Here is a 21,621-nt window from a genome sequence, read left to right as displayed (position 1 = left end):
TATATATATATATATATATATATATAAATAAAATAAGAATGGAGATTCATTGACTAAAATAAATATAATAATATTTTATTTAAACTACTCTTATCAAGTGGTTTATTCACAATTATCATAAATACAAATAATAAAATATTGACTTGTGAGTGATTTAAATAGTATTAAGTACTTGTACAATTAAATATAATTTATATTGCTTTCAAAATTGAAAGAGATTCATCATGGATCAACCTATTTTTAAAAAAAGATGGCTTATTGTCAAACACAAAGATGGCTCTAGAAACACTTTTCCACAATTGTTATTTGATGATATAAAGTTTAACAATGTATTTATAAATTATTGGTCGATGGTTCTCAATTTTGCATGAACATTAGTTCCGAAGCTTTCCATCTGTTCTTATATTGTGACACAAGTTGGTGTTTTAGATCTATCATACACTTTTGGATCCATTTGGTGCTACATATTTTATTTCAAAATTTGTGTTTCCTCTTGTTCGAATGATCTTACAACTTGCCACTTTGTTTTGGTTGTTAGAGAATCACCGAGTTGCCCGTAGTCTTGCTAAGTTTTGGATTTGGTTTATGGACATATTCATCAACCTCCTCGCAATAGTGTCGTTGGTTTGGTGTTAGAAGCATGAGAATTGTCTACGAGAATGATTAATCATGTTGTGTTTGCTTCTTGTTGTTTCCATCTCGAAGTTTGTTCAGGTTCTCTTTCTCTTACAATCTCTTGTTATTGTCACTAAGTTTTTGCACCCTTCCTCAAATGACACCTTTTGTGCAAAGAAATGTTCCAAGACCCTGTCAAATTTAGATGGTGCTTGCTTTGATGTTAAGAATTTTTTTGGAGGCATAACATTACCAAAGGTTTCAGTTAAATAAGGGGATTCTATTGGTGATATATTATATTATCACATTGTAATTATCAAATACAAAATTATTGTAAGAAGGTGTGTAACTCTGCCTCATTTGTTGGGAGTTTATGATACGAGAGCAACAACAAAGTAAATACTTTAGAATTATAAGAGATTCGCTAATTAGTGTATCTAAATTTGATTAGTCTTAGAATGTGCGTGAGTGGATCTTGATCTTGGAATGTCTTCTTGATAATATAGTAAAGAGACGTGTTCAGTTGATTTGTAATGACAATACAAGTATACAACATTGGAGACTCACTTGAGAGATGACTTATTGGATTTAAGTGTGAATAGGTAATCTCATATTTACTATGAATTTGTTAAATGTTGGATATATAAAATAGATGACTTATATTCTTAATATTTTAAAGTTTTTGATTGAGATGTAGTGTTAAACCACTCACACTTGAATCTCTCATTTTCAACTTTTTTTTTTTTTTTTCATTTCCTTTCATATATTTCTAAATCTAAAGGCATGCGAAGCTTTACAGAGGATATTTACTTTATAGAATTAAACACAAAGATCAGTCAATGATAGAACTCCATCTTTTTTCTTTCATTTTTATGGAGTAAAAATAAAATTCTATTGATCAAAACTTAGGCTCACACCCACCAAGGGAATGGACCAAATAAGAGGGAAAATTGTCAAACTACACATAGTTGGGCTAGCCCATAACAGCTCAATTACAAGAAATCCTAACAAAAAGAAGTATTTCTTTTTGTTTTGATTCCCTACTCAATTACTCCATATATGCTCTAAAAGTTACCAAGAATGGTCTTAACTGCAAAGCATCATACAAAATAAATATGTGAGTTCACAAAGGGCTATAAAATGGACAATTAAATGGAAACATCAAACAAGTTATGAGATTTGGGAATTCCTAAAATGTTTTTTCATGCTAAAACATAAATTAAATTTAAAAATAGGATTAAATATGTTTTTAGTACTTAAAAAATTTTGACCTTTCAATTTTATTCTCTACAAAACTATTCATAAATTACTTTTAGTCTCGGTTGAAACGAATCATGTTTTAACTTTAAAAACTTTTAATGATTTTTTTCCATAATATTTAAAATATTATAAAAAAAATACTCCACAAAAATTTAAAAAAATTTAATTTTAAATAAATTAAATATAATTTTTTTAAATGTTAAAATGTCAAGATAAAAACAATGAAAATATAAACTTAGAAATTAAATTTTGAATTTATTTTTTGTAGATAAACTTTTTATAATATCATAAACCTGCACGAAAAAATTCATTAAAAAATATATTTTGCCTTAACAAAAGAACTAAAACTACGATCATAATAATTTTATAAAAATAATAAATTATATTTTTATTTTACAAAAACTAAAATTAAATGCTTGAAATTTTATAAATACTAAAAATATAATTAACCCTCGTAAATATTAAGTCAAGCTCTAGATAACAAGATCAATGATGAATACACTTAACACATGAGGGGCACAAATATTTGAAAATCTAACACAATCTCCTAAATAAGCTCAAAAAGTGTCATTTAGAAGGTAAATACATAAATGGACACATAATCATTAAACTTTGTATTAATTATCAACTGTTCAGAGATCACATCTCTAGGCATAATGGTTACATTCCATATGGCCTACAACATCAACAAAATATTGAGTTCCCAATAATTGATATCTTAAAGTTCCTTAAAATAAATGGCGCAAACATATTTTTTGTTTTGAAAAAGTAAACAAAGCTTTGCTGAAATAAAAATAAGTAAATTGCAACAAAGTAAAAACAGGATTTAACAAAATAAAACAAGACTTGAAGGATAGAAGTTTCAATTGGATCCCATTACTTGAAGGATAATAGTCTAGTGACACATTAAAGTATTTCAAATCCCTATAAAAATGAAAGTGCCGCAATCAAGACTATTTTTTCATACTAATAATCTTGATACATTATGGATCATTTATCCTGCCAATAACTAATATTCACAAGCCCATTTGATTAAATATCAAAACAAAGGAAATTAAGGGAAAATGAAACACCAAATTTTATTGGCAGCGCAGAATGAGCAGCAAGAACATAGCATCATCTCAATTTACAGCAATCAACACTTGAAGGATGAAAGTATCATATAAATCACTCCACAGAGATAGCCTTAAGCAATTTCTGAGTGTCTTCATTCACAGTCACATTCTCCATCTTCAAACGCCGATGCATAGATGAACTGGTCTTACCGGCAGCTGCATAGGTTCTAATCAATGATTCAAACACCTCTGCCTCTATGGAATCCACAGATTTCTTCAAGATCTCTATAAACTCTTCTGCGCCATCAACATCCTTCTCTTGCTCATAGTGCCGCATCATAATACCAATTGTCTCAGATGACGGAACCCACTTCTCACCATTCCCTCTACCGATAGATATTGCTTCGGTTAAACAATCCACTGCCAACTTTAAGTCTCCTTTTCGCAAATGGCAATCCAAAAATATTTCCCAGGTTTTGGCATTAGGCTTTGCCCCCCTCCTCCGAGCACGCTCTTTTAGCTCTTCAGCCTTCTCCAGCATATCTAATTTTGTATATGCCCCTATGAGAGCATTAGCAACTCGAATATCATAAGTAGTGCATGTAGATTCCCACTCACGGAAACATTTCTCTGCACCTGGGAGATCTTTCAAGTTAACCAAAACCTGAATCATATTCAGATAGCTTATGTTTGCAGTTTTAGGAAATGCTAACCGAAGTGAACGCCAGACCCTATAAACCTCATATGTTTTTCCGATTCGCCCATACAACGTAATTATAAACTGGTAAGCAGAAAGATTTTTGTAAGCATTCCTCTTCTCCAATTCCTTAAGTGCTCCTTCTGCCTTCTCAAACAAACCAGCATCGACATAAATAGATGCAAGGTTGCTATACGTTGTCCAATCCCCGGTGACTCGACCGTCCCTCTTCATCTCATCGATAACCCTTTCAACACCAGAAATATCATTAACAGCAGCAAGTGCTCTCATCCAGACATTATATGTGTAAGAGTCCGGCATGATATTGCTAGCTTTCATTTCTTGAATCATTGATGGAATCTTTTCTGGTTGACCTACTTTAGTATAAAGAGTCATAAGACTGTTATAAGGCATTGAAGTCAAAGGAAGGCCGAGATCCTTCATTTTTTCCACGACACCTTCAGCTTTATCAGTCATCAATTCCTTGCAGTAGCAGTTGAGAAGGGCACCGTAAGACAAATGATTTTTCGCAGAGTCTGGGAGATTAACAAAATAATTTTCAGCAGCAACAATACCCTTAGCTTTTGCAATCAAATCAATATGTATAGCTTGGTCACTGACAGTCTTAATCATATTCCTCTTAGCCATGGTTTCTGATAGCTGTAACAAAAGAAAAAAAATCATTTTTCAATGAATATAAGTTATGGAAAGCATAGTCCACTACCTATTATCTCTAGATCTAGAGCTGCATGGTTTTATTCAAGACTCACCGGATAATCTACAACACAACATGCAAGAAAATGCATTACTTAGATTTAAAAGAACTAACACTACGAAACATATAGATATTATTTTATCTTGTTTTAAAATAAATGCTCGGAATTCCATATCATAAGTTTGAGATTTATTTTGATACACGTGAAATTTTTACACCGTCAATCAATCACAAACAATCATTTGTATGACTACTAAGGTAGATAGATATCATCGAACTAGATATCCAACTGTTATGAATGATTGATAGTGTAAAAAATCTTTATACTATCGATGCAATGCATATCAATTAAATCCTAAGTTTACCATCATATACCACTGCATTTGAATCATCCACATTTATAATTCATATACTACACTGTACTATATCAAAAACAACAGTATCCCTTTTACCCAATTTCACATGCTCGAATTTCTTATCATAAGTTTACCATCATAGAACACTGAATTTGAAGCAGCCAAATTCATAATAATTCACAAACTACAAGTCTGCAGCACAATGTATCAATAACAACACTATCCCTTTTACCAAATTTCACATCTACAAAAAAACCAAATCAATTAGTTATAAAGTTGAAACTCACTAAAAAAAACCACATATTTATGATTCCATACCAATAAACAATAACTGCATTTCAGATCCAAGCCCATACATTATTTTATTTTTAAAAAATAATAATAAAACTTGAAAGTAATAACAACATAGAAAACGGTAAAACGTAAAATACCTTAAGAGCAGGTTGATAAAGTTTACGTTGTCGAAGCTTTTTGAGAGTATCGCCAACTTCCCATTTGTAAACGAGCTTTCCACTCTTGATGAACTGATTGAGTTGCTGGCGAACGTTGAGTTGGGACCCACCATCTTTGAAGAGCTTCAAGTAAAGCGCTTCATCTAAGTACTTCTTCGAACGTTTCACCACGCTTTTGCATCGACCGTATCGTTGCATCAAAGACATTTCTGTCGTGGTGTTGTTGTTACTCACTGTTTCAGAGATTGAAATTGAAAAATGTTCATAAATGTAAAACCCTACTTTTGCTTCGCAGAATTACAACGTGGAGAAGAAAGTGAAGAAACTATTGGGCTCGAGAAGTTCCTATTAAGGCCCAAAATGGGTTTCATTGTGCATTAAGCAGACGCTATTCCCACTTATTAAGGCCCAAAATGAATTACAGGTATAAGAAAAAGAGAAAAAAATAAAAACTACACTAAAAACATACGGCCACTCCAGATTTTAAATTTATTTGTTTACTTCTAAACAAACTTTATTAAAAATTTGATTTTGATAAGGATCACTGGTCTCTTTATTCTAAAAACTTTGCGCATAAAGTGAATAATATTTGCAGATATAATATATATGAAAGTGTTTCAATATAATTAATGGTTGATTTTGAAAATATTTATTTGTAGAATGTTATTTAATAAGTGTAATTATTCTTTTGTAATTTGATATCAATAATTTTATTTTTAAAAAATTAAAATATGAACCAGTGAATATTAATTCAGATGATAAATAGTTAACTGACAATCATAAAATTATGGGTTCACCTCTTTTGTGGATTAAGTTCTATTTGAGCCTTAAAAACCAACTTTATAAAATTTAACTATTTAAAACATGTTTAAAGATATTTTGAAACATTCAACTATTCATTTTAATAAATAAAAAGGATATCGGTATTTCCTATATATGTATAGATAATAGATAAATCTAATAGGTGTTGGAATTTAAAATTATATTTTAATATGTATAATATTTATTCTTCACATGATATGAATGACTCTAAATATTATATTACATATATAAAAAACGAGAGAGAATAAATTCTCATAAACAGGCACACATGTTAAAAGTAAAATAATTTTAATAATGTAATAGATATGATTCATTGATAGTATAAAAATTATTTACACCGATAATTTTATACAAATTAAATTATATTTTATATTATATTTTATATTATATTTTAAAATGTTTTATTACAAATTTAAATATTTTTCTTACAAAACAAGCTTGAAAGAAGTGTAGAAAAATTTTATTGATAATCTCCTTATTTAATTTAGCATTCGGATGGACACTGACATGTATGTATATCTGTTTTATCAATAACAATAAAAATAAAAGCTTACAAAATTTATATGATTATTTTAAAAAAGTTATCAATAAAAAATGATAAAATTTTAAGGTTTAAATGCCTTGCTGTATCGCTAAAAAGGCTTACAAAATTTTATTTGATTATTAAGAAAAATGATAAAATTTTTAAGGTTTAAATGTTGGTCTATCTGTTTTGATCAATCTCAATTTTAACTGTTTATAAATTTTTACTCAATTTTTTTTTTATCTTTTTATTTTGGAATTTTAACTATTAATTTGATATTCTATTTTGATGATGTGGTAATATATGTGGAAATTACATCGTTGTTTAATTAATTTTAAATTACTTAAATTATTTTAATAAAATTTTAAATATTTTATTTATAATATTTTATCAAATAAATGTTTATTTATATTAAAAATAATTTAACTTGTGCTATAGAGTTCGTGTATTTAACTACTAAATGGAAAGACCACTCTAATTACAATTTCCACTAAGGTTTTTTGGAGACTATTTGACAAAAAGAATGGAATTGTATTGTGTTTGTGTCCTTGAAAATGAAGTTCCTCTTTTGATTCTCAAATGGCAACCATCTTTTCATTACAATTATCTTTTATCTTTCCAAAAATAAAGTTGTTGATGAAATTTAATATTGCACAAGCACAACAAAATTTAAAATATTTAAGCACATACATTAATAAAAGAAAATATAAATAATTTAATTACAAAACTTCATAGTTTTTCTTTTGATTTTTTTATTTATGTATATATCCAATAATTTTTTGTTTGAGTTTGTGTGCAACTAAATATTTCCCTCTATCATTGTCATTATGTGGGAACATGTTCACACTATCTTATTAAGCGCTCACATCACAAAGAGTGTAAAATTTATGGGTGTATACAAGATTATAAACTTAAAAAAATAAAGATTAAAATTGCGCCAAAATTTAAAAAGGAATAGAATTGCAAATTAATTAAATAAGATGATTAAAATTATATTTAAATTAAATTATAAATAAATAAGTTTAAATAAATGATAAAACTAAAAGAAAAAAGTTATACTAAAATATAGTATCTTTTATATAAAGATATTTTTATTTGAGAAAAAAGTCAATTATGAAATCAAATAAAGAAGACTAAAATTGTAAATAAATTAAATTAAATGAATGGTTAATTGGAAGGAAAAATGTCACACATTTAGATGAGTTTAAAATGTTTTAATATAAGAAAAAAATTCAAAAAAGAAACAATAATGGTAAATTTCTTTATAAGAAATTTAATAATTTATTTAATTAACTAAAAAATTAAACCGACAAAAAAGGAGTAACGAGTCAGGGCCAGAATTCACGTGAATCCATCACGTTGCCACGCAAGTTATGTTTACTGTAACTAACAAATTATATCTTATGTGTTAACTAACACATTCTAATTGATAAAGACAAGCACAGTTTGTTTCAATCTTATTGTAATTAATTGTAATTAGCAAATTCCCATATAACCTTTTTTCAAAAACTTCTTTTAATTGCATTTCCAAAACAAAAAACACGCACGCAACAGATATATATAGAAAGAAAGAGATTTGAAAAATTGAATTGTAAATTGTGAAAAAGAGGAATAAAAAATGGCGAAGCATGAAGAGCTACCGATCCCGATTTACGATAACCTAGAGCCTATCTATGGCGGAGGTTCATCGCTAGAAGAAGCTCAGCTTCGTTTTGATACTATCAAATCCAAATTCATCGAAATCTTCGGTCACTCTCCTCAACTCTTCGCTCGTTCACCTGGTTCGCTTTCTCCATTTTAAATTTTTCTGTAACGAATTGAAGGTTTAAATTATCAATACATGCATGTGAATTAGAAATAAAAATTACTCTAATATTATCTGTTTTGCATTTTTTCTATCAAGATTTCTAATGATGCGTGTATACTGCATTGGTTGGAATTGGATCATTAGTTTTTATTTTTATTTTTTGTTTATGATTTTGCTGTGTAGGGAGAGTGAACTTGATCGGGGAACATATTGATTATGAAGGATATTCGGTGTTGCCTATGGCAATTAGGCAAGATACGATTATTGCTATTAGGAAAAATGAATCTGAAAAGGTTCTTAGGATCGGTAATGTTAATGATCAGAAATATTCAATTTGTACTTATCCTGCTGATCCTCTCCAGGTCCATTTTCATATCCTCTGTTTCTGTATATTCACTTTTACATCATATAATATAAGAGTTTAATTTTGGTACATCAATACTTTTTATTTAACTTTGTCAATAAATCACAACCAATCATGTACGATCTCTGATGCATATATGAAATAAATCCTAGTAACATAATAATAATAATAAAATGTTTTAATTTCTAAGGATGTATGTTTGTTGTTCTTTATGATTCACGTCGTCAAATAATATTTTTTCGGGCAGGAACTGGACTTGAAGGATCACAAATGGGGCCATTATTTTATTTGTGGGTGAGTTTATTACATAATATTTCTATTTGCCATATTTCCTCTTCTTTTCAATATTCATTTTAATGGAAAAAGTGCTAACGAGTTTATCATGTGATGATATATTACTATTTATAGAGTGAAATGCTAACTGATATGCTATATATGTATATATATGAGTGCAGAACAATCAAGACAGTCAGTGAATGAGAAAAAAGTGTAGCAATTGTTTTAGATTCAGTATTAATTGATAATATGATTTCTGTAGGTACAAAGGTTTCTATGACTTTGCAAAATTGAAAGGAGTGGATGTTGGCCAACCGGTTGGACTTGATGTTCTTGTTGATGGGACAGTACCGACTGGTGAGTTAATTTGTTTCAAATTAATTAATTTTTCTACTAAGGATATTAAAATGTACCTTGTGAGTATTGGCCTTTATGGTTGTTGACGGGGTTAAATTAAGAGGACAATATTTTTTATTTTACAGGTTCAGGACTTTCAAGCTCTGCAGCATTTGTTTGCTCTTCCACAATTGCTATTATGGCTGCTTTTGATGTTAACTTCCCAAAGGTCTGCTTTTTCGGCTAGAATATATTATACATATATATATATATATATATATATATATAGAGCATATCAAATGAAAGGAGTTTTACAATGAGAGGGTGAGATGGTTAAATCTTGACTACGTAACCAGGTCAAAATTAGAAGAAAAAGTCATGTGACTTTTTTAAGTGATAATGTGCCACTTAAATAACTCTTAATCATGACCGTCCATGTATGATTGTATGATCAAGATTTAACTTTCTCATTATAAAACTCCTCTCATTTGAGATATATATATATATGTGTGTGTGTGTGTGTGAGAGAGAGAGAGAGATATTTTGTGCTTTGATATAAATTCACCATTGACATTGATTGTGTATAACTGGAATTTCATGTGTTCACCCTTTGTAGATCCGAACCATTTTTTCTTTTTACTTATTTTTTTTGTTTCTAACATAGACTATCATATATTGTTGGCAGAAAGAAATTGCACAAGTTACATGTGATTGTGAACGACATATTGGGACGCAATCTGGTGGGATGGATCAGGTTGTGCTCATCTTTCAGTACATACATTTTATATTAATTTTAATGTGAATATCTCCAAGTTTCTAATTTGTATTGTCTTTTCCTTGAAATCACCTTTCCATAGAAGCATTACAGCTTCCTGATAATTGATACTGATTGGTTAATAATGTTTGAAACTAAAACTCAAATTAGTGTCTTAGGTGATCAATGTATACACAGGCTTCTTTTATTTCATCCTTTTCTAAAGAGTTGTATTTCATCATTTAGTATGAATTATGAAACTATGTGAAAGATATTCTACCATCTCTTATTTGGTTCCACTTTACATTCCTATAAAAATATGAATTTTGAAACACAAGCTCTATATCACTTATGTATTCCAGATGAGATGTTTTCTTGGTTGGGAGTAATTCAGATAGTTTTATTAATATTCATGGTTTCTATGACTGATTACTCGTAGTCACTATGCTTGCGGCCTCAAGTTTAAAATGATAGTGAGTTCACTGCAGAAGTCTTTTGAATTAGGGAGCGGTTAGAAAAATTTGTTTGAGCTTACCCTATGACATAAACACTTGTGTAAGTGGTTCGAAAAGTCTATGAAAACAGCTTCTAATATGCCCATTAGCTGATTTCATAAGTTTTTTATTATACCTTATAAGAACAGCTTATACAGAACTTATTTAAAGTTTCCATTCATTCCTTTTTTGTTGGTAGAAAATAGAAAAAGTGTATACACAAGCACTTATTTAATAAGCGCTTAATTTAGCCATTTACCCTAACGTCCCCTTACACCACCAGTCCTTTACAGTTACACTACTCTCAAGCAGCTAGTATGATAGATATTTTATGAACATTCCTGTTACACGGTGTAGAGGATTTTATTCAATATGCATAAATGCCATCTTTTGTTGCTTTTCTTTGGATCTTCTGATGTTTTACATTCTTTCCTTCTTATTTTACTCGACAGGCAATCTCTGTAATGGCTAAGACTGGGTTCGCAGAACTGATTGATTTCAACCCAATTCGTGCGACAGATGTGCAACTTCCTTCTGGTGGGACTTTTGTGATAGCCCATTCTTTGGCCGAGTCTCAGAAGGCTGTTACTGCCGCCACAAATTATAATAACAGGGTCGTTGAATGTCGTTTAGCCGCTGTAAGTACATTTTAAGCTAATTATGATTAGTTGTTGTACTCACTCCCTAAATACTATTCTGATGGAGAGCCTTTATATCAACTTACTTTTTAGCCAGTCAGAGTACAAATTTATTGGATGAAAATGCATAAATAGATTGGTACAGTATTATTTTCTTTCCTTATTTTTTGGCACAATGGTTTGAACCTGTGACTTCTTGTTAATCACCAAAACCAATCACCACTAGTCCTCATTAAGTAACTTTGACCAGTCAATTGGATTTAACTCATTCAAAATCTTTCATATAATGACCCAAATCTAATAAGATTATAAGACATAAGACATTACTTTACCTATTCCTGTGTTGAACAAAAAAAAATCTGTTCATTTCAAATACATGTGGTTGTTTCATGTTGTAGTGAGTTGTTGTTGTCTACATGTGTATGCATGCATACATTGAAAGCTAATTTGCTTAGATGGACCAGAAACTTGCTATTAACCCACAAGTGCCATTGGGAAATTTTCCAGATTGTGCTCGCTATAAAGCTAGGAATGGAACCGACTGAGGCAATATCAAAAGTGAAAACACTCTCCGATGTTGAAGGGTTATGTGTATCATTTGCTGCTCATCATAACTCATCTGATCCTGTACTTGCTGTAAAGGTACTATCTATAAAATTAGCCTTGTGAAACATCCTATCTTTTTTACTCTTTTAATTTTATATGGGGGACATTTTATTTCAACTGATGTGAATTTATATTTACATTTTATATTTTTTTACGTTCATAAAAATTTCAAACCGTTTCCTGTTTATAAATGTTCATTCTGGTACAGGAATATTTGAAAGAAGAACCATATACGGCTGAAGAAATTGAAGATGTTACTGGGGAAAAGCTGACTTCGTTTTTGAATATTAATGCATCTTACTTGGAAGTCATAAAAGCTGCAAAGCAATACAAGTTACACCAGGTTTGTTTTCTTAAGCCTCATTAATGAAGATTTCATGCACAGCACACTACAATTGCGAAATATCTAATAACTTCTTGTGGTTTTCGTGTTTCATCATTGCCATTTCAATTGGTTGTAACAGCTATGTATAGTTCGCTTTATGTTTTATATTATTAAATTTGATTTGTGTTTCTAGAGAGCTGCACATGTGTATTCAGAAGCCAAGAGGGTATATGCTTTCAAGGATGTTGTATCATCAAATCTAAGGTATGTCTGTTAGATACATCATATATAACTGTGCTTTATGATACATTATGAATGCTATTTTCTTTAAAGTGATTTTTCTGAGACATTTCTGTATTGCTTAAAAGCTTGGAATTAATAGCTTCTAGATCAATTGGTTTTGATAATTCACATGTAAAAGGATAAATACCAACCATTGAAAAGTAATTTTAAACCTTGATGGCTGACACAGCTATCACATGGATGCCAAATGGCTTCTTGTTGTCTATGTCATTTTAATATGTTTTTTTTTTTGTCTCTATAAAATTCGCAAATATCAGTTTTAGTCTCCATAAAATTCTCAAATTTTTAGGTCATAAACTCAATCTCACAAAACCAAAAACGATGACTGCCCAAGCCTTAGAAGCACTACTTCAGCCATATATCTTGATGATGTGGAACTAAACACCCCTCAGTGCCCAACCAATCAATGTGTATGCTCAGTTTTGTCAGAATTAAGCTGCAATAAACAAGGGAAAAAGTTTATGTGAAATAATTTAGTGGATTAAAACCAAAAGTGACCAATTTTGTGTGAACGAGAAACATATTTGGCCCGTATAGCTTTTCTACTTTTCATTTAAATGTGACACAATAAGGCATCAAGGCAAAGCTATTGAAATGTTCCACATCTTGCTACTACTATATGTGCCTAAACTTGCTTGTGGTTATTACTGATGTGTGCATTTTCACTTTCCAATCTTCATTCAGTTTCTCTAGAATGCAAATTGAATGAGAACCACTCTGAATTTCTTCTAACATGAATCGTAGCACATAATGGGGATGAAAGAGTTTGTGGATATTTCCTCTCTAATCTCATTGGTTTGCATAATTTGTGATTCTTTTCAGCGATGAGGAGATGCTAAAGAAACTTGGTGACCTTATGAACGAGAGTCATTATAGCTGCAGCAATTTATATGAATGCAGGTATTGTCAATACATACAACATGAATTGTTTTCATTGGAAAAATGTGCGCATTGTCAATTATTGGATTCTCTCTAAAAATATCTCTTTATAAAACATGGTTTGTCATGTGAACTTTTCCAATCCTACGATAACAGATAATTCTAGTAAAATCTAGTTTCCTTTTTCAGCACATAAAATTGACATTTTTGTTTTATGATTATGAAATCAGCTGTCCGGAGTTGGAAGAACTAGTAAAGATTTGTCGCGACAATGGTGCTTTTGGGGCAAGGCTTACTGGAGCTGGATGGGGTGGTTGTGCCGTTGCTTTGGTGAAAGAGAGCATAGTCCCACAATTCATCCTTAATTTGAAGGTTTGTGAATTGTGTGATAAAGTAATACTAATATATAACAACATTAATGTCATTGTAGTCATTGAATATATAAAAATTTCAAAAACCTCCCTAGATATGTCTTTACTTGGTGAGTTTGATCTTTGAATGTGTCTTTCATTAGTTAGTTTAGTCATCAAATTTGTCTTTCGATAAACAGTTTAGTTCATGAATGAATTTACTAACAATAGACACACTCAATGATGTTTTTCCATTTTCTATACATTTAGGGTACTTTGACACAATATCGCATATTTAAAGATCAAAATGATGATTTACTCTTAGAAATGTGTAATTAACAAGTTATCATTAATTGATTCTATATCATTGCAGGAATCTTACTTCCAATCTAGGATAGACAAAGGCGTCATTAAGAAGAATGATCTTGGTCTTTATGTATTTGCTTCGAAGCCATCAAGTGGTGCTGCCATCTTCAAGTTTTAGAATATTTCCTTCAAGGTTGTTAAACTCGAGTGGTAACTCATAAACTCGTCTGATACCACGAGTTAAGGTCATGATTTCGAGTCAACTCGGTTGTGGAAACGAAATATGATAAACTCATAAGTGGTAACGAGTTTACATGAGTTAGCTCGTTTTAAATTCGGTGCAATCAGTTGAACTTGGTCAAGTTTACACGAGTTTGCGAGTTCAGCTTTTAAAGTCCAATTGACCGAATTTAGTATTTGGCCCAACTTTTAGGATCTATATTTAATGTTTTTATGTTTTGGTGGAATAATTAGCCTAAAGTAATTGAGTATGACACTTTATTATGGTGATTTAGTTTTTTTGGCTATTGAAATTTTATAGTTTTTGATGAATTTATAGTCATATATAAACATATGTGAAATGTATAAATTATTTTAATATAAGTGAACTCGTAGTTGATTTTACTTTGACAAAACAAGTATACTTAAACTCTCTCTCGAGTTGACAACCTTTTACAATTTATGGTGGATTAATATGAAAACTTGCCCTATTTTGCTGAATAACATTACAAAACAGTATTTTGTAATGTTTAGAGCTATTAGATTAGGACTGATATGTAAATTAATTGTTGTACTATCTTCTAAATGTGCCATTCTAACGCCGTGCATTATTTGAATTTTTTACACTCTTCATTATTAAGTGGTTGATGCGATTAGATAATATCCAGAACACTTTAGTGTTGAAATATGTGGTCAGATGAAATAAACAAATGGTTGAAATGAGATAAATGAAACATGATATGCTGATTGCATAGAAGTTTCGCACTAAAAAAGCTAAACTCCTTTTAAATTTAAGAGTATTGCAATTCATAATCAAGGTAAATTTGAGAAGAACGATTTCAACTATAACGAAATTATCACAATCACAGATATGTGTTGTGTTTTATTTAGTCACTCACATGTATTTTGATGTACAAGTTCCCAGTGAGAGAAATGAAGCCTCCTGCTAAATGTGCTTGTACCATTCAAATGAAAAAACAAATATTTCATTTTTATTTTTTAACAATACCTTTATCAAGTAAAACGTAAAGTTGACTTTGATATTTGCGATATCAATTTTTTAACAAGCAATTCTGCAATTTAAAATGGATTTGAAATCTTGCATTAGAGGAGGATATCCCCCACGGGATGTAAATATTCCTAAACTTCATGAATGATTGATATGAACAAAAAAAGAGAGTACAAACAGACTTATTTATATATTTAAATGGTCAATGCAGTAGTTAATTATATTGTATTATTTTATTGTTATTAATATAATTTTTATTTTTTTAATAACTTGCTTATTATTATTTTTTAAATTACTATATGAAAGATGATTTGAAAAACCCAATTACATTTTTAATTACTTAAAAAAATTAAATAGAAACTATTTTATAAAGTGTGTGAAAGTAGTATCTTTTTTTTTATGAGAAATGATGAAATATAAATTAGAGCATCTCCGCCAGAGTGTAATAACGTAAAATTTAATTTTTTATAAGTTCATCGTTGGAGTTATTCTAAGGTGTTGATACTGTCAGAAACGGTACTTTATCGCGGTTACTTTTTTTTTTATAATTATTTTATGTATAATAATAAATATATTACGGTTAGTAGTGAGCTCTATCTAATAAACTATGAGTTCATCGTTGAAGTAAATAATGAATAAATTATTTCAAAATTACTCTTAGAACCGAGTAATTTGATTTTTAAGTCAAACGGAGAAAAGATAAAGTTTTTGTACCAATTGAAAATTTGTAAGTTAAAAAATATGTTGTTAAATGTGGTGGCTCTACTTGCCAATCACCCTCCGACAAGACTTCGTTAATGTTGGGGGCAAATATTGTCATATCAGAAACCATGTGCTTTTGTATCTTAGTTTTAGAGGTGGGTACAAAATTGCACGTGGTTACGCTAAGGTGCTTATCATTTTTCATTTCTTTGTGACATAAAGTCCTTATCAAGTAATCACAAGTTCCTCAAAAGACTAATTACGTGTGGTTTATCGACTAAAAATTAGTTCAACATAAAATAATTTACATTTGAATAGGTAAGAGTGACTTAAACAATTTTCCTAATTCCTAAATCAATTTGAGTCCTTACCAATTCTAATTTAAAATTAATTTTAAAAACAAAATCAATTTTATTCTGACACAAACACATATAATCAGTTTTGTCTCATAAAAAACTTTAAATTCAATATTTTCGTATACTGTAATAATATGTTATACTATTATTTTTTCCTAAAATTATTCCAATCAATTGGTTTCCTCCTCTACATGAACATCAAGGGAAACGAAAAATTGGAGAGAAAAAGGTTTTATCCCTAAAAAATCCTCATTAATAAAAGAAAGAATGTGATTTAGGGATAAAACATCATCTATATAATTATTTTTTTAATTTTCTCTAGAGGTTAGTTTTTGTTTGCGGCGCACACTTTTCCCTTTTATTATGATTTTATCCCAACGAATTTTCTTACTAAGTTTTTAACTACACAATTGTTGATTATTTTAAATGAATGTATTCTAGAATTTTGGCTTAGTCCCCAAGTTCTTTAATTTCTTTTATTTTATTAAATATGATTTTTTTTTTCAATTTTTGGTTTTATATATATAGAAGAGACGAAATATCTAACTGTGACATAGATGAAATTTAAATATCAACTTCAATGAGAAATTGGACAACGCACGAGAGTCAAAATCCACCCTCGTTTGTCTCATTGTCATACTTAAGTGTGTATGAATTTTTCTGATAAGTTCTTTAAAAAAACTCAATGAGAATTAACAACTACAAAATCAATCGATCAATCACAACAACTTATAAAAAAAATAGTAGTGAATCTATAAAAATTGGCAAAACTATATTTGTGATCCTTTAAATTTAGTTCAATTGTTGTTTAGGTCTTTAAAGTTTTCTTCTTCTCGATTTGGTCATTTATATTTTCACCATTAATCTTTTTTTCTTTCCATATTTAACAATGATTAATTCAATTGAAAATATCTGATCATTAGAAATTCAATCAAATATTGCAGCAATATGTCTGACATACTGATCATTCAGAAAACATTTATCAAAATATAAATATCTATATGTATATTTTTTAATTTTTTCTATAACCATTTAGACACATATATAGCCTTAAAAACTCAGTAATAACTGTCTATTATATAATCAATATTATTAATTTTTTAAACTTGCAAAATAGATTGAACAATCAATTCACTATAATATTTTAATCAAATTTTAATATTATATGACAATAATTTATAAAAATTATTAAACTTAAAACACAACATGCATAATTTAATATTACCAAAGATTAATGATATAAACTAATGTGATTTTTTTTTCATGTATAGTCTTTTTATTTTAAATTCTTTATTATATTTTAATTATTAAAATTTATATATTAGAATGACATTTTTACCATAATCACATGAATAATGATATTTTTTTGTACGTTGCATCTCTATTATGTAACTTTTTACTAAAAAATATCATCATTTGATTGCAAATAAAAAAATCATTTCTGAAAACAAAAATAAATAAAACTTTTTAATATATAAACTTAAAAATTCATCTTTTATCTCTTTCTTTTGTTGAATTCAACGCGTCTTTATTTTTATTTCTTTCCTCTGTTGAACGGAACTCATCATTAGGACTTAAGGAGTACTTTGTGAATAAAATATATAAAAAACGTGAAAGTAAGATTTTATATCACGTGTAAAATCATTTCTTTTGTTGTATCTTACATAATTATAATAATTACAACTATTGACAACTCCACACACAAACCTCCACAAATAAATGCACCCCAAAATACAAGTGTCGGTGAAGAAGTATTCATAATGTTTTTTGGACAACAAGTATTCATTCATCACATAAAATCAAGTGGTGTCTAAAGTAGCACTAGTATTTGTCGCACGCAAAAAAAAGTAGCAGTAGTAAGAAATTCAAATAAATTATACACCATAAATCTCTCTATTTATTATTGTTATAAGAGTTTTTCTTAATATATAACAGAATTAGCACATCTATTTTTTTAGTTAATTAATTAATTGAGGTAAATGAATAATTTAACTGATTTGAACTAAAAATTAAACATTAAGAATTGGAGAATTAAGAAAAGAGTTAAGGATTAAGAATTGGAGGAATTGGAATAATTAAGTGTTAAGGGTAAAAAAAAAACTAATATAACAATTATTTCCTTTGTTTTTTTAATTATGTTTTGTAATTCTTACCCATACCATATATTTAAAATTTCAAATGCCACAATTAAAGAATTAAGAAAACAATTACTGACTTTACCGATTTAAGAAAAAAAATTAAAAACAAAACCTAGTTAAGACCTTAGACGGAAAAAAATTAACTCGTACACGTATAATTGAAACAACAATAATGCAAAAGACAATACTTCATTATTTTTCTATACCTCTGTTGCTGTCATATTATGTTCTCTATTAAGCAGTTGATACAATGTATGATTGTACAAAAAATAATATTTGTAATTGAAAATGGCATTAATGATAGAAACATAAACACATGCCAAAATTTTGAAAAGGTACAAAAAGATTTTATTAAAAAAAATAAAATAAAAAAACAAGAAAAGAGATTGTGAAAGAGAGAGAGATGGTGAGTTGCCAACTGTCGGTGGAAGGTCAGTTGTGTTATTTCCTTCCTTCCTAGTATTTTGGCTCTCTACTATATATATGCCTTTTTTTGAAGACATCACATGTTAATGTAATTCAGAGAGAGAGAGATTTTAATGGAACACTTGAAATTGCAGTGAGAATTAAGTACATAGTGTCCGTCTCTTATGCTCTTTGTCCCTCATTGGATCTTGCCTTTCTTCTCTTTTCCTTAAAGGTACTATTCACTTTTCCATTTTCTCATTTCAAAACCTTCTAACTTTCTAACTTTCTCTCTTCTCGGTTATTTTCTTATTTTTCATTTTTTATTGTTGCATCTCTCCTCTCTTTCAGTTATATTCATTGCTTTTGTTTATGTTATCACTTCCCTAGTTACCTCTCAATTTTGAAGAAAATCTTTAATCATTGTTAATTTATTTTTATTTTTTTATGTATGTGTAATTCTACTCTTGGTGTAGTCCAAATTGATTTTAGAGATATATAATTGATTTTGACAAGTTTGATTGTTGTCGAGTATAATTAATTTTGCCTTCAGAATCGATTCTAACTTGAAGTTAAAATGTATGCTTTGTTCCGCTTTTAGAGAGGTTAAAAAGATTCTAGAATAGTAGAATTAATTTTAACATGTTTGTTTGTTTTCAAGGAGAATTGATTTTGACCCGATAATTGATTCTTGAAGTAAGAATTTACCTCGAAAATTGATTTTTAGTCTCAAATTTATTATTCACCTCACTTTTACAAGAATATATCTAAACATAAATCACTTCACCTTGAACTCACTTTTAATCAGAATCAATTCATTCAAGATAAAGTTTTAACACTGCATAACCAAAGAATTGATTGAATTCTGTGTTTTGTTATGATGCAGGGTGATTCCATTCCCAAGCTCATTTTGTGGGGAGAAGTTTAATTATTAGTTTTTGTGGGTTTGTGATGGATGATAGAAGTGTGAAGAAAGAAGGTGTTGAAGTTGATATTGAAAGTGGGTTATTAGTAACTGAAGATGATTCAAACAATGTATCTAATACAAAACATGGAAGATCATTATTTGCTAAGATTTATTGTGGTCTTGTTGGAGATTCTATAAAAGGTGAAGAAGATAGACATAGTGTATACTTTAAAGAGTCAAATTTGAGTGGAGTTTCCATGGACATGGCAAAAGTGACAATCAAGTCATTAACGACGAAGCCAGACTCGGCGATAGGTGTAGAGAATAGTCCGGTTAAGGAGAAACGTAAAAAGTCCAGTAACAAAAAGGCTGCCAAACCTCCTAGACCTCCACGAGCGCCATCGCTGGATGCAGCCGACCAAAAGCTAATTAGAGAGATCACTGAACTTGCCATGTTGAAGCGCGCTAGGGTAGAGCGTATGAAAGCTTTGAAGAAGATGAAAGCTGCTAAATCGTCGTCGTCTCCGAGTAGCAGCATGTTTGCAATGGTTTTCACTGTTGTCTTCTGTATTGTGATCTTACTTCAAGGTAATATTTGTAATTAAAGTAGTATTTACCAATTTTACATGTCAAGATGCCGAGTTTCTGTTCATACTCCGAATTTGATATTAATTCAATATATATTTTTTTGAACAAGCCAAAAATAAATATATTCAAGAAACATTCTAGAAGTGTTTAGAGTAAGAGCAAAACAAATTTTACAATGTTTCTACTCTATGACCAAAACAAAGTAGAAATAAACTAAACTACTCAAACAAGAAGTAAAACAATTAACCACAAGCCATACCAATGCACTCTAAGGGTTGAGAGCACCATTGGTTATACCCATAACAAAATTCTTTTACACGCAATTTGATCCACCTCCATGTTAAAAGTTTTACATGTTCAATTAATCCAGTATATTAATAAGGACATTTTGGTAAACGAAATTCAAGTTATCATAAAAATTAGTGTACTCATAATTTTCTTAAGATCTGTGCATAACCTTAAACAATATTTAATATAGGATGAAGAGTGTAATAGCTTGAAAGATGTGAATGAAATTAACATGTTCTCTTTGCAGGCATGTCATCCGAAAAGAGTTCACCGACAGTTTTGAAGGGTTCTTCTGTAGGAGGATCCGAAGTTGGTCTTGGTTTGATTGCAGTTCAACTTCATCACCAATTGTATAATCCATCTTCAAATGAACAACAACATGCACCTTCTTCAGAGTCTCACAAGTAAGTAGAAATTCACACCTTCCATTGAACCTCTTTTTGTAGCATGTTTTCTTTCAAAACATTGATGTGGCAACTTGGTAATGTCCTTATAGTTATTGTTACTTGATGGTACCTCTGCAGTATTGTACATGGTCCATATTTGCCTAAAAAACTGGAATGAGATGAAGGTTAGTGCAAATTTAGCATCTGTTTGGTTTGGCGGTGGAACCATAGAATAACTATTCTCGCGTCTCAATGTGCATTTACCGTGATTTTTAGGAAGCTTAAAAATCGTAGAATTTGCTCAATGCATGGTGAAAACGTAGACAATAAAGATGGTTTTATGGTCTTGTGCATCTCACACAAACTCTTTTTGTTGTCTTGTAATGCATTTTTCTGTACAATGTAATTTAATGTGTTGTATAATGTATCCTGTGAAGTTTGTGTGTAAATTAGATATTCACTGCGTGCAACTGCAGAGACTAATTATGACTCAATGATGGGGTGAAGTTGTATTACCTTCTCAGCAACTGCATGTTGCTTACATTCCTTGAAGTTTTAGACTTGTAGGAAATTTTGATTTTGAAGCTTCTTATCACTATCTGTGATATGTCATAATCCCCTAATTATTTTGTATTGATGTTTCTCTATCATTTCCCAATTGTGAAGGAAAAGGTGAAGCCTTTCTTATAA

At 29.6% G+C, this 21,621-nt stretch overlaps 3 protein-coding genes across 4 annotated transcripts; 2 read left to right on the top strand and 1 right to left on the bottom strand.

Annotated features, from left to right (window-relative positions):
• Window positions 1-2,721: 2,721 nt before the first annotated feature.
• Window positions 2,722-5,464, bottom strand: LOC101497559 (large ribosomal subunit protein mL101 (rPPR4)-like). The gene is made up of 2 exons (XM_004508073.4): window positions 5,130-5,464; window positions 2,722-4,287 (listed from the first exon to the last, which is right to left on the bottom strand). The coding sequence occupies exons 1-2, from the start codon at window positions 5,355-5,357 to the stop codon at window positions 3,043-3,045; spliced, it is 1,473 nt and encodes a 490-aa protein (XP_004508130.1). The 5' UTR covers window positions 5,358-5,464; the 3' UTR covers window positions 2,722-3,042.
• Window positions 5,465-8,013: 2,549 nt separating this feature from the next.
• On the top strand, window positions 8,014-14,443 carry LOC101496906 (galactokinase). Its single transcript, XM_004508071.3, has 13 exons — window positions 8,014-8,276; window positions 8,486-8,664; window positions 8,914-8,960; window positions 9,205-9,299; window positions 9,425-9,507; window positions 9,964-10,032; window positions 10,979-11,164; window positions 11,672-11,806; window positions 11,979-12,113; window positions 12,289-12,359; window positions 13,221-13,298; window positions 13,508-13,649; window positions 14,001-14,443. Exons 1-13 carry the CDS (start codon window positions 8,114-8,116, stop codon window positions 14,109-14,111), a joined length of 1,494 nt encoding a protein of 497 aa, XP_004508128.1. The 5' UTR covers window positions 8,014-8,113; the 3' UTR covers window positions 14,112-14,443.
• A 4,409-nt stretch (window positions 14,444-18,852) lies between these two features.
• LOC101497230 (uncharacterized) lies at window positions 18,853-21,621 on the top strand. Of its 2 annotated transcripts, none has more exons than XM_004508072.4 (4): window positions 18,853-18,997; window positions 19,649-20,257; window positions 20,793-20,949; window positions 21,070-21,621. In XM_004508072.4, the coding sequence occupies exons 2-4, from the start codon at window positions 19,714-19,716 to the stop codon at window positions 21,107-21,109; spliced, it is 741 nt and encodes a 246-aa protein (XP_004508129.1). In that variant the 5' UTR covers window positions 18,853-18,997; window positions 19,649-19,713; the 3' UTR covers window positions 21,110-21,621. The 2 variants fall into 2 exon arrangements, with proteins under 2 accessions (XP_004508129.1, XP_027192425.1); XM_027336624.2 differs by having other exon boundaries at window positions 21,042-21,529.

This window comes from Cicer arietinum, chromosome 7 (assembly GCF_000331145.2).
Source record: "Cicer arietinum cultivar CDC Frontier isolate Library 1 chromosome 7, Cicar.CDCFrontier_v2.0, whole genome shotgun sequence".
Lineage (NCBI taxonomy): Eukaryota > Viridiplantae > Streptophyta > Magnoliopsida > Fabales > Fabaceae > Cicer > Cicer arietinum.
This window is presented reverse-complemented; position numbering and strand designations above follow the sequence as displayed.

Excerpts from the sequence above, each read along its gene's own strand:
- LOC101497559 (XM_004508073.4), bottom strand. The coding sequence starts at position 5,357 with ATGTCTTTGATGCAACGATACGGTCGATGCAAAAGCGTGGTGAAACGT. Across the intron at positions 4,288-5,129 it reads TTTATCAACCTGCTCTTAAG|CTATCAGAAACCATGGCTAA; the intron begins GTATTTTACGTT and ends CTTTTGTTACAG.
- LOC101497230 (XM_027336624.2), top strand. The coding sequence starts at position 19,714 with ATGGATGATAGAAGTGTGAAGAAAGAAGGTGTTGAAGTTGATATTGAA. Across the intron at positions 20,258-20,792 it reads TATTGTGATCTTACTTCAAG|GCATGTCATCCGAAAAGAGT; the intron begins GTAATATTTGTA and ends TTCTCTTTGCAG. Across the intron at positions 20,950-21,041 it reads CCTTCTTCAGAGTCTCACAA|TTATTGTTACTTGATGGTAC; the intron begins GTAAGTAGAAAT and ends ATGTCCTTATAG.
- LOC101496906 (XM_004508071.3), top strand. The coding sequence starts at position 8,114 with ATGGCGAAGCATGAAGAGCTACCGATCCCGATTTACGATAACCTAGAG. Across the intron at positions 8,665-8,913 it reads ATCCTGCTGATCCTCTCCAG|GAACTGGACTTGAAGGATCA; the intron begins GTCCATTTTCAT and ends TTTTTCGGGCAG. Across the intron at positions 11,165-11,671 it reads TTGAATGTCGTTTAGCCGCT|ATTGTGCTCGCTATAAAGCT; the intron begins GTAAGTACATTT and ends GAAATTTTCCAG.